This window comes from Lynx rufus, unplaced genomic scaffold (assembly GCF_022079265.1).
Source record: "Lynx rufus isolate CCGP_SWC_20201006 ecotype Redwood Valley unplaced genomic scaffold, mLynRuf1.p SCAF_13, whole genome shotgun sequence".
NCBI classification, from domain to species: domain Eukaryota; kingdom Metazoa; phylum Chordata; class Mammalia; order Carnivora; family Felidae; genus Lynx; species Lynx rufus.
In genome coordinates, this window is record NW_025814827.1 from 58,510,359 (window position 1) to 58,526,509 (window position 16,151).

At 34.2% G+C, this 16,151-nt stretch overlaps 1 protein-coding gene across 1 annotated transcript in view; it reads left to right on the plus strand.

Annotated features, from left to right (window-relative positions):
- Positions 1-16,151, plus strand: part of TTC6 (tetratricopeptide repeat domain 6) — a 202,476-nt gene that overhangs the window by 126,643 nt on the left and 59,682 nt on the right. The window contains exons 10-14 of the mRNA XM_047074697.1: positions 2,972-3,345; positions 8,628-9,087; positions 9,427-9,556; positions 10,409-10,581; positions 12,287-12,423. Coding sequence (XP_046930653.1) covers positions 2,972-3,345; positions 8,628-9,087; positions 9,427-9,556; positions 10,409-10,581; positions 12,287-12,423 — 1,274 coding nt within the window. The remainder of the gene's footprint in view (positions 1-2,971; positions 3,346-8,627; positions 9,088-9,426; positions 9,557-10,408; positions 10,582-12,286; positions 12,424-16,151) is intronic.

The window sequence follows — 16,151 nt, forward strand, 5'->3', positions numbered from 1 at the left end:
CATTGGAATTTCGATAAGGATTATATTGAATCTATTAATGGTGTTTGTAGTATGGACATTTTAAAATACTAGTTTTTCTGGTTTATGAGATACCCTTCACTTATTTGTGTCTTCTTTAATTTCTTTCATCATCGTATTGTAATTTTCAGTATACAAATCCTTCACCTCTTTGAATGTATTTATTCCTAAGTATTTTTATTATTTTTGATGCTATTGTAAATGGAGTTTTTAAATTTATTTTTCTGATAATTCATTGCTAGTGTACAGAAATGCAACTGATTTCTGTGTGTTGATTTTGTAACCTACAGTTTTACCAAATTCAGTAATTAGTTCTGACAGTCTTTTGGTAGAGTCTTTAGAGTTTTGTCTGTATGTGATTATGTCATTTGCAAACAGAGACAGTTTTACTACTTTCTTTCTAATTTGGATACCTATTTTTCTTTCCTAATTTCTTTGGCTAAGATGTCCAGTACTATGTTAAGCAAAAGTGGCAAGAGTGAGTACTCTTGTCTTGTTCCTGATCTTAGCAGGAAAGTTTTCGATATGATATATCGATATGATATATATGATAAATATGATGTATATGATATATCGATATGATATATATGATATATATGATATATGATATATCACGATATTGATCATGATATTAGCTGTGGGTTTGTTGTATATGGCCTTTACTATGTTGAGGTGTGTTCCTTCCATACCAAATCTGTTGAGCATTTTTATCATGAGAAGAAGTTGAATTTTGTCAAATGCTTTATCTACGTCTATTGAAACAATCATATATAGTCTTTATCTTTCATTCTGTTAATGTGATGTGTCACTTTTATTGATTTGTATATGTTGAATCGTCTTTGCATCTGATGGATAAAGCCCACATGATCATGTTGTATAATCCTTTTAATATGCTGTTGAATTCAGTCTGCTAGTATTTTCTTGAGAATTTTCCATTTATACTAATCAGGGATATCAGCCAGCAGTTTTCTTTTCTTGTAGTATGTGTGTACATACAATATATAAATAATGGAATATCAACTACAAAAAATGAGGAAATTTTGCCGTTTGTGACAACATGGATGGACCTTGGGATATTATGCTACATGACAGAGAAAGATAAATACTGTGTGTTTTCACTTATATGAAGAATCTAAAAAAGCTGAACTTATAGAAACATAGAGTAAATACTGGGGCTGGTGTGGGGAAAAGAGGATCGAACAGATGTTGGCCAGAGGGTACAAGAGTCAGTTATAAGATGTGTAAGTTCTGTGGTTCTAATGTACAGCCTGGTGACTATAACTAACAATACTGTATATATTTGAAAGTTGTTAAGAGTGTAGATCTTAAATGTTATCGCCACACAAAAACAATGGTAATTTTGTGAGGGGATGGAGTTGTTAACTAATCTTATTGTAGTAATTATTTCACAGTATATGCATGTATCATATCATTATTTTGTATACCTAAATTTACATATGTTATATATCTATAATATTTCAATAAGGGTATGAAAAAGTCCCAAACCCATTCTGTTAGCTCTACTTTATAGTTATAGATTCCTTAGGATTCCTTCCTGAGTGTCCGACAGAGATGTCTGGAGCCTCTCTGTGTAATTCATATCTAGTCAGCAAGTGGGAAATCTTATGTTCCACTTTTTTTTCAGGAATGTGTTTTATTGACGTATATATCACATACATACACGTGACTATCTTTCTTGATATATATATATGTGTGTGTGTGTGTATTGTACATACACATATTCTGTAGTTTATGTATTACCCTATTCTCTATTCTAATTATATAGTGAATTATATATAGTTTCTTGAGATAGGGGAAGTATGGTAAGTTGTGGAGTGTCAATATCTCTATTGTACTTTAGTATATCTTAAAGTATATAACTAGTTTGTGTGAAATTGTTATGTTTGGAATTTGGGCCTAACTTCACTATAAAGAAAAATATTTGCATAACAAATTTATTAGCAAACTTAAATGCAGTTAATTTATGGACCATGGCTCAATAAACTGGAAATTCTATATTAAAGAATTGGAGTTAATGTCTTTTATTAGGTTTATTGTTAGAGTTTCAAGTACTAATGCATAATTATTACAAGTTATTTACAATTATTAGCATATTATAATATTGATATTATTATTAAAAGTTAAGTGGATTCTCTGATGATTAGATAAAGTAAATATTAGGCTGGAATTCTTTTTCTTAAGCTTGTAAATATTGACTTGAAATTATTGTAAAGAATACTTGAATACTTCTGTATAGAAATTCAGTGTTGTTAAAGTGTTTTTGAAAATTAACTCACTGAGGTACCTAGGTGGCTCAGTCAGTTAATCGGCTGACTCTTGATTTCAACTCAGGTCGTGATTTCACAGTTCAAGCCCCATGTTGGGCTCCCCACTGACAGCACAGAGTCTGCTTGGGATTCTCCCTGTCCTATTCTCTCTGCCCCTCCCCCAGTCATGCACAGGAGCTCTCCCTCTGTCCGAAAATAAATAAAATTAACTTAAAAAAAGAACATTCTCTAAAAAAAGAAGAGAAAAGAAAAGAAAATTGACTCAAATTGATTTTTTAGGATAGGTCATTTTAGTATTTCTTACCCATTCTGCCAATTTTTTTTTATTTGCATTACAAGTAAAAGTAGAGTTTGTACTTTATTTCAATATGTAAAGAGCATTCTCTTTTAATTAAGAATATATAAAATCACAGTTAATACATATATACTTTATAGTGTTATTTTTATGTAGCTAACAAAATGTCACATTACCAAATTATTGTACTTTGCTTTAACTAACCTACTATTAACTTTATAAGTTGACTTTGAAAAACATCAAAAATACGATTTAAAAATTTTCAACAAGTGACCAAACTACATTAATAGTAATTGTAACTGAATTAATTAAAACACACAGCAACTAAATTGATTTTAAATGGTTTTGTCTTTGTTTCTTGCTAATTAAGAGAGTAAAATCTGCAGTGGAGTTGAGGAAAGAGGAGACCATAACTCCATTAGAGATTAAGGATGACATGCAAAGCAATATGAAACAGATTCTATTTCAGAAAGCAAAGGAGCTGGAGCGCTGGATGACGCAGCAAAGTGAAACTGAGGAAGCCATCCCTGTGAAAGAAAATATAGACACTATCTTAGATCACATCCAGAACAGAAGCAATGTGAGAGATCTGTCTCTCTCTCTCATTGAAGCATCTAGAAAAGCTGGCATAAGTTACATTGTTTATCCCAAGAAAAAGAAGACGAAATGGAAGAAACGATTGAAACTCAGTAAACTCTCAAACGTGTATGATGAATTATCCAAGCCACCAAAAGTTCTTAAAAGGTCTTATTTAATCAGTAATTGTTATAGTTTAAGAAATGTATTGTAGTTTTGGCCTTAATCTTACAATTTCACTAACTGAAGTTGTTATTATTTTATTCAGCACTGAAAATATGCTAAATCCTTAACTAAAGGACAATCCCTTATTTTTAAATATATGAATATTTAATGGTACAAATGTATGACTGCTTTAAACTATAATTTAAAGTTGGGGCTGATTAAGGACATGAAGTAAAACTAAGTCAGTTTGATTTGATGAAATCTTTCAATGGAAAGAAATAAAGTCTACTAAGTTATTTTTCTGAAGCGATTTAACACCAAAAAACAATGCCTGCTCCAAATAAGTGTCACCCATTCAAAAGTTGAAGTAGGTTGCTGAGATTTAACTGTTTTCAAATTGTAACTAATAGATTGAGAAATCTAGATAGACAAACTGTTTTTTGTATGTTGTGTGAGCCCTTATTCAGGGATCAACACATAGAAGTAATAGTATCCTTACTTGGAAGTAATAGTATCTAGCATGTTTAAAATGTGCAAGGACCTGAGATAACAACAGCTGAAGTTCCAGGTATGCTCGTTTTTTAAGTGTTCAGGACGTAACTTTCTTAGACTGAAGTGTTGTGCAAAATAGTTTGCAGAAAGCTCTGGGCTTTATTCCTCTTTAGATAACCCCAGATGATAAGGAATTCATTAAGTGTATGCCCTTTTGAAAACTAAAGACTTTACTGTTGAAGTGAGTCATATTGTTTTGTTTATTGTTATAAAGTCTTGTGGTTCTGAAAAAGGGTTCATGATGTTTTGGTATAGTGACTTATTGTCCCTGAAAAGACTTGGGAACAATCACTGTAAATGTGAGTGACAGAGTGAAAGAGAGACCAATCCTAGTGGAGGATGCCATTCAAGTCCCGAGTTCTCTGCACACTACTTATGCTTGAGTTTTCCTGGCAGCAAATATGTGGAACTGGTTTTGTTAGCTCATCTTTAGAAGACTTCAGATAGGTTTTTCTAAGTTGACAAATATTTTTGATAAGAAACAGAAATTTGCTTATAAATTTTTGATACATTTGCTGATTTCAAAGCATATGAATCGTTACTATCCTAGAAAGGATAATGTCTGCACCATTCTGGCCATACCTAAGTGGCTTCTGTCTCTATAAAGAATATAAGCAGATGAAACACTATTTTGGTAGGGTATTTTACCTCTTACTGATTCTTTATCACTTTGATTATAAAGTTTCACCATTTAAAGAGATTTATTTGCCTTTTAACAACTGAATTTGAAATTTGTATATACTGCCAACAGGTGTAATAGGATGAGCCTTTTGGTGGAGGCAGTAAAACAAACTATAGGAGTATTTATCTAGGATAATACATTAGTACAGCTTTCTTCTTTTTAAAAAATCTTAATTTAAACTAGCACAAAAGTGTAGCTATTAAATAATTGTTCTTTTAAAACAAGTTTATGGAGAAACTTTAAAAATAATTTTATTTGTATAGTTTGAGATCTTTTTTCACGAATCTTAACTTGGTTAACACAGAATTATCCTTCTTAACCACTGTATATCTGACCTTTAAGCTTGTTTAGTTATACTCATTCTTGCTGGCTCTCTTAAATGGTTAGAAGCAGACAGTGTATGTACTCATATATCAAGTCAAAGCTTGACTGTGGAAAGTAACTCCTGCCGAAGTCCATTTGAGTTGATTAAAAACCCAGCCCCATGTGTTTTCTGCCAGTCCCTTTACTATAGGTTACCCCTGTTGCCTAGCCCCTCATCTAGGTCATGGCAGGATGCTATGTGTCTGTAATAACTTTGTAGCTTCACCATTTCTCTGGAAGTTTCCCTCAGCTTTGATCTATGAATCCAATATTGGTGGACCAGCCAGTGAGGGACTAGCAGAGACCTTCTTCAGAAGCTTACTGTTGCAGCAAGAAGATGTGCATGTTGATGGTTCCTAGTTCACCTTTACTTCCTTATACTCATTACCTTCTTTCTTACCTGGACTTCTGTGAATCGCCAGTCCCTCGGATCTCTGCCAGTGTTCTGTCTTCCAGGATTGACTAACATATTGAACTGAGATTCAGACCAGGCCTTTTGCTATTGGCTCTCTTATCCCTGTAAATGCATCTCCTTCTGTCTCTTTTTAGAATAACTGACCATGGTCCCCACTTCCACTATCAAAACTTCCAAACTTCACTACCTCTTGACAGTGAATCTATAGTCTCAGTCCTGATTTTCTTTTGTCCGTCTTGCTGCCACTACATCCCCAAGAGAGGCAAAATTTATTTTCCCCCTACCCCAAACAGTAGGTGACATATTTTCCTTAGTGCTACTAGTCTGTAATTTCCCTGATGGCCTAGTATTGTTTTTGGTGTGCTATCTTGGTGGGTGGTGGTATGGGATGGAATGGAGGCAGTTCCAAAGATTTCTACTTGATCCTTACTGCTATTATCTTCTTTATGGTGTAGTTTACACAATTATCAAGTTGAATCATTCTTACTACACATTCTGGGACTAGGGAAATTATCACAGGATGGGTCCATGTCTCACTAGATTCTGTTAGATGGTTTCAGGCCAAGATTCTTTATATCACTTGACCTTCAGAATCCCCCAATTTGATTGTGAACTTCAGTGGCATCCACAATGGGTATCTGTATATCAACATAAGTTTAGGGTTAAGTATCTAATAATTCTCAGAAGGTTTGGGTGTTTCTTCTCTCCCAGACCTTTGTAAAATTTGGGGGAAATTTCATTAAATCCACCTGGGCCACATTGCCAGATCCTTCCTCAGAGGGACCTGGCCTGGCCTTCCCGTCAGGTGAGAAGTTTTAGATATGAACTAGCTGAGGTCAGAGAACTGCATGAGAGGTTTTAAACTCCAGCTATAGCTAGTTACGCCTATGCCCAGAAGACTTAAAGGTTTTTCATTTATGTAAATCAAAGAACACCTTAGCAGGCTGCCCACATATCTCACTTTCTGAGGACCTGCAGTCTTTTAGTTCTTACCACTGATCTCCATGAGTTAAAATTCTGTCCACCAAATCTAGCTAGAAATCTACACTAGAAATCTGCATTTAACAAGTCTTCCAGGTGACTAATGCTAAAGTCTGACAATCACTCAGAGACTGGCAGGAAGTTCTAGCAAGGCTTCACTGGCTAGGGCTAGCAACCACCCATCCATGGAGGAGGTATGTAAGAGACTGAGGGACGATAGTCATTGTAGCTCCATGAGAGGGCTCGGGAGATCCCAGATGAGTGATTTTGAGGAGTCCTTGAATCAGATTTTATATAACATATGAAGCAATATCTCAGTGTAGTCATTGAAAGATATTTATACAGGAGAGGGTTGAGTCTCTCAGACTGGAGAATCTGACAGTACCTCAGGCAGTCTCTTCTGTCAAGAGAGGATAAGTGAAATTTGGAGATTCAAACTTCTTGGCCTCATTCATGCCTGCTCAAATGTTCACATCCTATATTTGTTTCCTACTCCTTTTCCAGTAGCTTCATTATCATGGTATACAAGATTTAGGGAATTTGGGCATTTAGTAGGTACTGTTCTTCTCTTTTGGTCTGGAAGAAGTAAAGTGATTCCACAATTTTCATAACCATTACTGTTGTCCTAGTGACTAAGCGGTAGCTACTTGATCTCCTACAACTTTGCCTTCCACCTGGACACCATCCCCTGCTAACACTGGTGATAATTTGAGGAGCTTTGATGCCACCACACACCGTGGATTATTTGTGTCCTATTTTATCCTGGGAAGAAGTTTATCCTAGGATCCTTCTGTGTGTGTATTTCCTGAGTCTACCCCGGGTACCAATTATTTTATCAGTCAGGGTACCAGTACTAAACAGCACTCTCAATTTAGGATAATTCTATGAAAAATATAATAAAAGCACAATTTACAAAAATGTCAGGGCATAAGAAACCACAAATGATAATGTAGTATGCTGTGGCTAAAAATAATAGAGCATTTTCTGCCCCTAAGTCTGAGAGGACAAAAAGTAGGAGTGATTACTAGAACCTAGAAGAGGAATTTTGGAGAAAGGGTTTCCTTAAAAAAAAAAAAAATTAGTGATCCGTGGTCAAGGATCATAGCCATTTTGAAGCGACCCTTTAGGAGGGTGTCAGAGGAATAAATACCTTGACTTCATTCCCCTCCTTTCCTCTTTGGGGTTTCTAATTGGACATACCCAATTAGAAGACAGAGAACAAGGATCTTATGAATATAGTCTGAACAGATTAAGTCCCCCGGGTCTGAGGGCAAAGTAGACAAGGGTAGAGTTGAACGTGGAGGTAGAAACAAAATGCATCTGGCACAGAAGTCCTTTCTAAGGTAACATTTGATAGGAAATATGAATTGAGAAGGAGCCAGCCATTCAGAAGTGCTGAAAAGTGCAACAGCCTTGAGGCTTGCTCTCAGATGATATGGCTGGAAAATTGAGAGGCGAGAGAGTAGTGTTATCAGAGATATATGCCTGGGCCTCACCATGTAGAGTCTTGTAGACCATGAAGAAAAGCTTGATTTGCATTCTAGATATTAGGAGAAGCTCTTGGAGGGAGTAACATGATCTGATTTACATTTCTTAAGAAAAAAATAAGCAAGCATGCTGACTTCCATGTGGAGAACAGATTAGACAAAGAGTAAGAGTAGAAGTCTGGTATTAAGAAGTGATTGTACTCTAGGCAAAAAGAGAGATGGCAGGTTGCACTAGAGTGTAGAGAGGAATGGAGAGTGTCACAATGTAAGGGAAGAGAAGAATACTGACTTTTTAATTCTCCTAATGTTTAGCAATAGGTCTTTCTCACAGTATAAACTCAGTAAATATTTATGAAATGATGGGGTTTACATTTTTTTCTTCCAATAGAATGCACTTACTCTCACTTGTGTGGCTGGTACAATACCCATCATATGCTAAATTTTACTGAATGAAAACTTCAGAAAATGGAGAATTTGAGGAGGAAAATACTAGAAATGTAGCATTTGAAAGCATATTAGGTATTCTCTAATTTGATAGTCTACTATAAAGAAGACCCCTTATTTCAGTATTCTAAGAAAGCTACATCTTTAATAATAATCTTCTGCTTTCATAAATTCTATAGAGTTTCTACACATTCTTCATATGTTACAATTTTGAAGAATGAACAGGAGAACTTGGTTTGAATGAAAATAGCGTGTAATTTTATTTTAATAATAAACGAATTTTGTGTAAAACTGAGTTGATTTATTGGTTATAAAAATAATTGTATTTCTGTCATTTAAAAATCACTCTTTTAATAACTAGATCAACATCTCATGGAATCCTTCCTGGACAGAAGAAATATTTACTCAGAGTTCCATTATATGAACGTAAATTTCAGTGTCCCAGTCTACCTTTGTGTTTAAATTTTGATGAATTTGTCCAAAGTAAGGGAGGAATTCCAGAAAATACTAACCCTCGAACATGGGCTCTTGATATGTTCTCTAAGCACAAACATCAGAAGACAACCACACACAAAAGAGTTAAAATATCTATCCATAACGACACGTCTGAAAGAATGAAAGAACCACCAAAACTAGAATTGAGTGATTCTTTAAAGTCTGGTCTTTCTCCAGAAGTTACTAAATATTATGAATCCGAAGTGGAGATCTTGACTAAAGAAATAAATGATAAGAAAAAATATCCTGCATTTGCATATTGTAGGCGTGGAGCTATTTATAGGAAACTGGGAAAGTTGCAGAGTGCCCTGAAAGATCTACAGGAAGTAAGTTTTATTTAATCCAAATAACAATATTAATAATGTGTACTTATATTAATATTGTTATATAATTGTCCTCTCTATGTAAGAATGTATGTAATAATTTCTAGAATTTTGAACAATGAATTTTTGTGGTATAGGTGTAGGATTATGAAATTATAATTATTGGCATTTTCAAATGACTGATATGAAAAACACTACATTTTGTCTGTCAGATTGGGAGGTATCATTTTACAATATACAGATAGAATGCCATTGGGATCAATAGTATTTTAAAAATTCATTTGTTGGGATATCTTCCTTCAATAAACCAAATTTAATTGAATTTATACATATATTTTCTAGGCTATACTCTTGGAGCCATTGTTCCTTAATGCCTATTGGCACCGACATTTTATTTATCTTTTCCAAGACAAAATTAATGAAGCTTTGGATGATTTGAATTATGTAAATAAATATAATAAAAATAATGCAGGTGGGTTTTCTGTCCAGTTATATTATTTATATCTTTACCTAAGCTTTGGTCACTTAGTGGTGTTATAAAGATATAGAAGTTAATAGATATAAGTCTCCAAAAATGATTCTGGCTCTTTAAAGTTAAATTTACTCTTGATATTGTATATATGGGACTTGTATGATCCTATGGTGTTTTCAAAATACTCACCATGGTTTGAAACGTTAATTAATGTCCTTGTGTACATTACAATAAATTGGTTCCTTAATGGTCATCGCATAAGAAGGATATGAACTTAAAATTTTAGTTGTAGAAGTGATTGATAAATCTTTTCTTGACCACAAATCTCTGAAGAGTTTTAGTGTTCTAAGACTTCTTGGTTGGATGAAATCTATACATTTGCCTTTATGTACTGTCCTCTAACCAGCTTGAATGACTAAACATGGAAGTTTTTGAGAATGAGAAAATGTCCTGTTCATCTTTGTATCCACAGTGTGAATAACATACCCCTAGAATATAACTTGAGCTTAATAAATGTTTTTCGATCTATGCCTATTTCTGCCAAAGTCCATAAATTTTTGTTTTACTATAAACTTTAAAAGAGTATGAAACACTTCAGATATACAAAAAGATAAAAGGTCATTTTTGTTACTTAAAATTGAAATTGAAAATGCTTATAACCACAGATAGATACTTACCAGCATTTGAGAACAAATTCTGCATTGTTGAAATAGATTAAAAAAAAAACCCTTAATGGTTAAGAAAGTATAATACAGAAACATTATTCTATGTTTTTGGAGGGAAAGGGATTAAAATTTTCATAGTTAATAAAAGGACTGTAAAACTAAATTTTACCTTTTTAATTTTCTTTAGAGGCATATTTGTCAAAGGCAGAAATTTTCAGGGGAAGAAAAGACATTACTTTAGCAATTCTAAACTATACCCAGGCAATTAAGTGCAAGCCCACAGATGCTGATATATATTTCAGGAGGGGTGAGATGTATGAAATAGCAAACAAAGTTCTGGCCATCGATGACTTTTCTAAGGTAAGCTTTATCATATATAATGCTGACATTTATGTATTTTAGATCATGATGTTCTTCTCCTAATATTAGAGCAAGTCATTGAGTGTCTTTCACATATATTATATAATAAAAACGAATTTATTATATGTTAGGACCTAGAGCACTCAGTAGTAGAATTGATATTAATGCTATGTCAATGATTTTTTTTATTATTAGTGAATGAATGGATTTACATCAAAGAGTTGGGTATGGGTGCATTGAAACAACTCCGGGAGGGAGGCATGACTTTACTAGCTCTTCTGAAGCATGAAAAGTGCTTAAAGAAACCTTTGAAAATTGCTTCTTCCCTTCAGACAAGAGAGAAAATTATTTTCTACCTCTTAACTCTTGAGACATGGCTGATTCTCTTCTACAGAGAACCCATCTGCTCTTAAAGAAGCTGTGCTCGCTGGCTCATTCATTCATTCATTCATTCACAAATATTTATCAACTGTATATTTATCACTCTATAATGTAGTGGATAAATTTTGGTGAATGAAACAGACCTGTTTCTTGCTTACATGGAGCCTATAGGTTAAAGGACATATTACAGAAATAAATACGTACATAAATACATACAATTTATGATGAGTGCTATGAAAGAAATAAAGATAATGGAGGGGTAAATATATATTTAATTATATATTTATATTGGGAAATATCAGGGAATTCCCTTGAAGAAATGAACTTTTAGCTGAACTGTACTTTGAGGCTAGAGTCAGCCAAATAGTCCCCTAATTGCAGCAGAATTGTAACCTTGATCTCCTGACTTTGCTCTAAATTCTACTTCTTAATACAATTGAGAATTTAGAAATTATTTAAATAACTTAGCTTTCTGTGTTCCCAACTACCCTTTTTCTTAATTCATGATGGTTAGCCTCATACTTGACATTCTTTTGTTTCAAGAGGATTGTAAACTAGAAGTGACCAAAAATCTCTTCTAAGGTAATGAAATTATTAGATTATCTATTCCTGTTCATTTCCTCCATGCATTGACTAATGCAGCCACTTGAGGCCAAATAAGCTTCAAAATCTTTAGGATTTTCTTTTCTTTTCTTTTCTTTTTCTACTGTTTTAAAAAATACTCAGTAGTCTTTGTGCTTCACTTCCTCATTCCCCCTCAGCCCCCCACTATCAATAGGCAAGGAGTTTACAACTGAATATACAATGATGTAGCCTTTTCACTCTTGCCTTGCATGTCAATGTGAAATGAATAAACCAGGCCAATACCAATTAATTTCTTTTTACCATTTTAGGGACTAGATTAATACATATTTGATTTGATTGAATCAGCCTTGATATAGTCTAATATGTATCATCTTTAATTGGGATATATACAACCCCACTTTAGTTGAACATTGCACCTCTGAAATTTTATCAGTAAAAATTTTGGTGGGCAAAAGCTTTGGCTTCTGATGTATGCTGGGTTTTTTTTTTTTTCCCCTCTCTCAGTAAACCTCCTCCCCTTTTTAGAATTTGTTGATAAATGTTCTTACTGAAGACCTGGTCTTTAAATGCAAATTTGAAAGTTTAGGCATCTTAAATTAGTTTGCATTTATATAATCTAAAGTTAAAAACGTAGTTGTCGGCTAGTTAATTTGCTATGAGATTATATACTTTTCTTGTGTTTTATTCTTTTTTCATTATTGTGTTGTGTTTTTCTGCCTCCCCTCCACACCCCATGTAGTGCATTTTTTATGATCCCAAAAGAACAGATGCATTATTGAAACGTGGGATGTTTTACTATGAAAATGAAAACTGGATTTCAGCCATACAAGATTTTACAGCTTTATTAAATATAGATCCCCAAAATTCTCAAGCCAGGTAGGAATTATTTTAGATGTGGTTTTTGAAATTATTGTTTTAAAATACATTCTGAGGAAAGAAAATTGCTGGAAATATGTCAGACAGCTTTTTAAAAATAGTGAAGTCAATTTTCAGTCCTAACAGTAGTGGGTAATTTAATAGGCATAAAATGACAATTTAGAGTTGTTTCATTTACATTTCCTAAATACTAGATACATTATCAATTTTGAAAATATTGACCTATATTTTATTCTGTAAGTTTTCTTTCATATCCTTTTTATTCACTGAGTACAGAGAACTGTTTATATAGGTTTCTGTAATATCTTATTATAAGTTTGATAATGAACTTTGCTTTTTCCAACCTTATTGTGCATAAAAAGTTCTCATTTTGTTGCTTTTTCCTTTAATCTAAGTTTTGAAGAGATTTAAATGTGTATGTAGTTGTACCTGCTCATTTTTTTACTCACAATTTGTTCAATATTGAAATTTTTTATAGTAAAATAAGGGATGCATCCAGAAAAGTGTACCAGTGTGCAGCTTAATGACTTATCACAATGTAAATACCTGTGTAACTATTACCAGGTCAAGAAACATTTCCAGCACCCTAGAGACCCCTTTGTGCCTTTGCCTTCCTAGAAGATTAACAACCACTATCCTGATGTCCATTTTAATCACTTCCTTGTAGTCCTTTTTAGTTTCATCACATAAGTGTGTGTCCTTAAATATTTTTAGTTTAGTTTTGCCTGTTTCTTTTTTTTAACTTTATATAAATAGAATCATGTGGTAGTATTCTTTTTATGTCTAGCACCTGCTGCTTCACCTTGCTCTTGGATGTTATGGAGATGGCTTCTTTTCCTTAAACCTCATGAACCTACCTCTGTTAGCTTCAGATTTTTCTTCTGAAGCTTCCTCACCTCTCTCAGCTTTCATAGAATTGAAGAGAGTTGGGGCCTTCCCCTGGATTAGGCTTCTGCTTAAGGGAATGTGGTGGCTTGTTTGATCCTTATCCAGACCACCAAAGCTTTGTCCATATCAACAATAAGGCTGTCTCACTTGCTTATCACTCATGTGTTCACTGGAGTAGCACTTTATTTTTTTTATTTTTTTATTTTTTTCAAAAATTTTTTTTCAACGTTTATTTATTTTTGGGACAGAGAGAGACAGAGCATGAACGGGGGAGGGGCAGAGAGAGAGGGAGACACAGAATCGGAAGCAGGCTCCAGGCTCTGAGCCGTCAGCCCAGAGCCCGATGCGGGGCTCGAACTCACGGACAGCGAGATCGTGACCTGGCTGAAGTCGGACGCTTAACCGACTGCGCCACCCAGGCACCCCTGGAGTAGCACTTTAAATTTCCTTCCAGAACTTTTCCTTTGTATTCACAACTTGGCTCACTGGTGCAAGAGTTCTAGCTTTTAGCTTGTCTTGGCTTCCAACATGCCTTCCTCACTAAGCTTAATTATTTCTAGCTTTTGATTTAAAGTGAGAAACATGCAACTCTTCTCTTCATTTGAATGCTTAGGGGCCACTGTAGGGCTATTAACTGGCCTCATTTCAATATTGTTGTGTCTCAGGGAATAGGGAGGCTGGAGGACAGGAAGAGAGACAAGGGAATGGCCAGTTGGTAGAGCAGCCAGAACACACACATTTATTGATTACGTTCGCTGTCTGGTATGGACATGGTTTAAGGAGCCCCAAGACAATGACAATAGTAACATCAAAGAGCACTGATTATAGATCACCATAACAAATATAATAATAATCTTTGAAATGTTGTGAGGATTACCAATATGTGACACAGAGACATGAAGTGAGTAAATGCTGTTGGAAAAAATGTGTGAATAATCTTGCTTGATGCACAGTTGCCACAAACCTTTACTTTGTAAAAAATGTAGTATCTTCACTGTCTCTCTCTCTCTCTCTCTCTCTCTCTCTCTCTCTCAAAAATAAATAAGCATTAAGAAAATTTTAAAAAAATGGGTGACTGGGTTGCTCAGTTGGTTGAGCATCCGATTTTGGCACAGGTCATGATCTCGTGGTTCATGGGTTCCAGCCCCTCATTGGACTCTGCTGACAGCTCAGAGCCTGGAGCCTGCTTTGGATTCTGTGTCTCCCACTCTCTCTGCACCTACCCACTCCCTCTGCTCCCCCCGCCCCCTGCACACTCTGTCTGTCTGTCTCTCTCTCTCAAAAATAAATAAGCATTAAGAAAATTAAAAAATAAATAAAAAATGTATCTTCAAAATGCAATAAAGGGAAGTGCAAAGAAACAGGGCATGCCTGTGTGCTATTCCACTGCCTTCTAGCCTCCATGATTTTGTATGAGATATCAGTTGTTAGTCTTATTGAAAATCTTCTGTAAAGGAGCAGTTACTTCGCTCATCCTGCTTTCAAGAGTTTTGTTTGTTTTTGTTTTTGTTTTTTTTTTTGTTTTTTGTCTCTGTTTCACCAGGTTAATCATAAGGTGTCTCTGTGTGTATCTCTTTGAATTTATCCTACCTAGCATCCTGAGCTTCATCTGATGTGTAGATTTCTTTCCTGTATAAAGCATTCTCATGGTGGTTGTGAAGTTTTTAATTATATTGATTCCAGAGTTCTAAAAAAGTTGATTCTGATGGTGTTAGCATATTCATTACCTTTATGGAAGGATGAAGTTTTGAAGTTCCCTATTCTGCCAGTTTTTCTCTGTTCTAATCTCACAACTTTATATCATTGCATTGACTTTAACTTAACAATACTGTTAGTAATAATAGGAATTTTCATTTACTTATAGGAATCTCATATTAACAGTTTTTCTAATTTTGAAAGATAAGTGCCTCTTGGACCTCATATATTTTTGGATGGAATATTATCAAACTATACTGAGTTCTCTTTGTTTTTACTTTCTTGAAGATTTTTCATCTACATTTGTAGTGAGATTGTTCTCTAGTTTCATAGTCAGATTGTATTTTCAGTATTTGGCTTCTTTTTCAAAAGGAATTAAGCCTTCCATCTTTTTCTTTTCTTAGGAACATATCCTTTAGGATTAGATAATTTTTGTTCTTTGAAAGTTTGAGATAACTTGCTTCTAAAATTATTCCAACTTGTAGTCATTTGAAAGGAGGACAATCGTTTTGGAAAGTCTTTTAATATTCTGCCCTAGTTATTGCTCTATTCTGGTTGTCTACTTCTTCTTGAGTAAAAGGGGTGTTACTTGCAGGAAAGCATCAAATTAGTTGGAGAACAAGAAGATTAATTAAAGGTATTGTAAGATGATGCTAGCTTATGGAAGACCTTATATGCCATTTTGAAGAATTTGACCTCATTCCATTGCCAATAGGGGTTTGTTGAAAGTTTTTGAGAAAAGAGATCTTTATTATCTGATGATCAGATCTTATTACTCTAGAACTAGGAATGGAGTAAAATAGTACAGGTGTGAGCTGAGGAGGGTGTGAAGTATGAAGCAGTGGAAACAAAATAAGGAAAAGATATAAAAGTCAGTATGTTTGAAGAGTTGACATGACTTAATGGCATCCTACAGAAATATTACTAAAGGTTTATCCTGTAAATTTTAAATTTGGGGTCATATAATATGCTGAAAAATCACTAGGAATATTCTTAGCAATCAGAAATACTTAACAATAAATATAAAATTCTTATATTTATTAGAAAATAAATAAGACATTTCTTAAAGATGGGGCAATAAACATTTAGGTGAAAGATAAAATATGAGTCTCAGGATGCTTAGTGCTTTTGAGAGATCTTTGTTA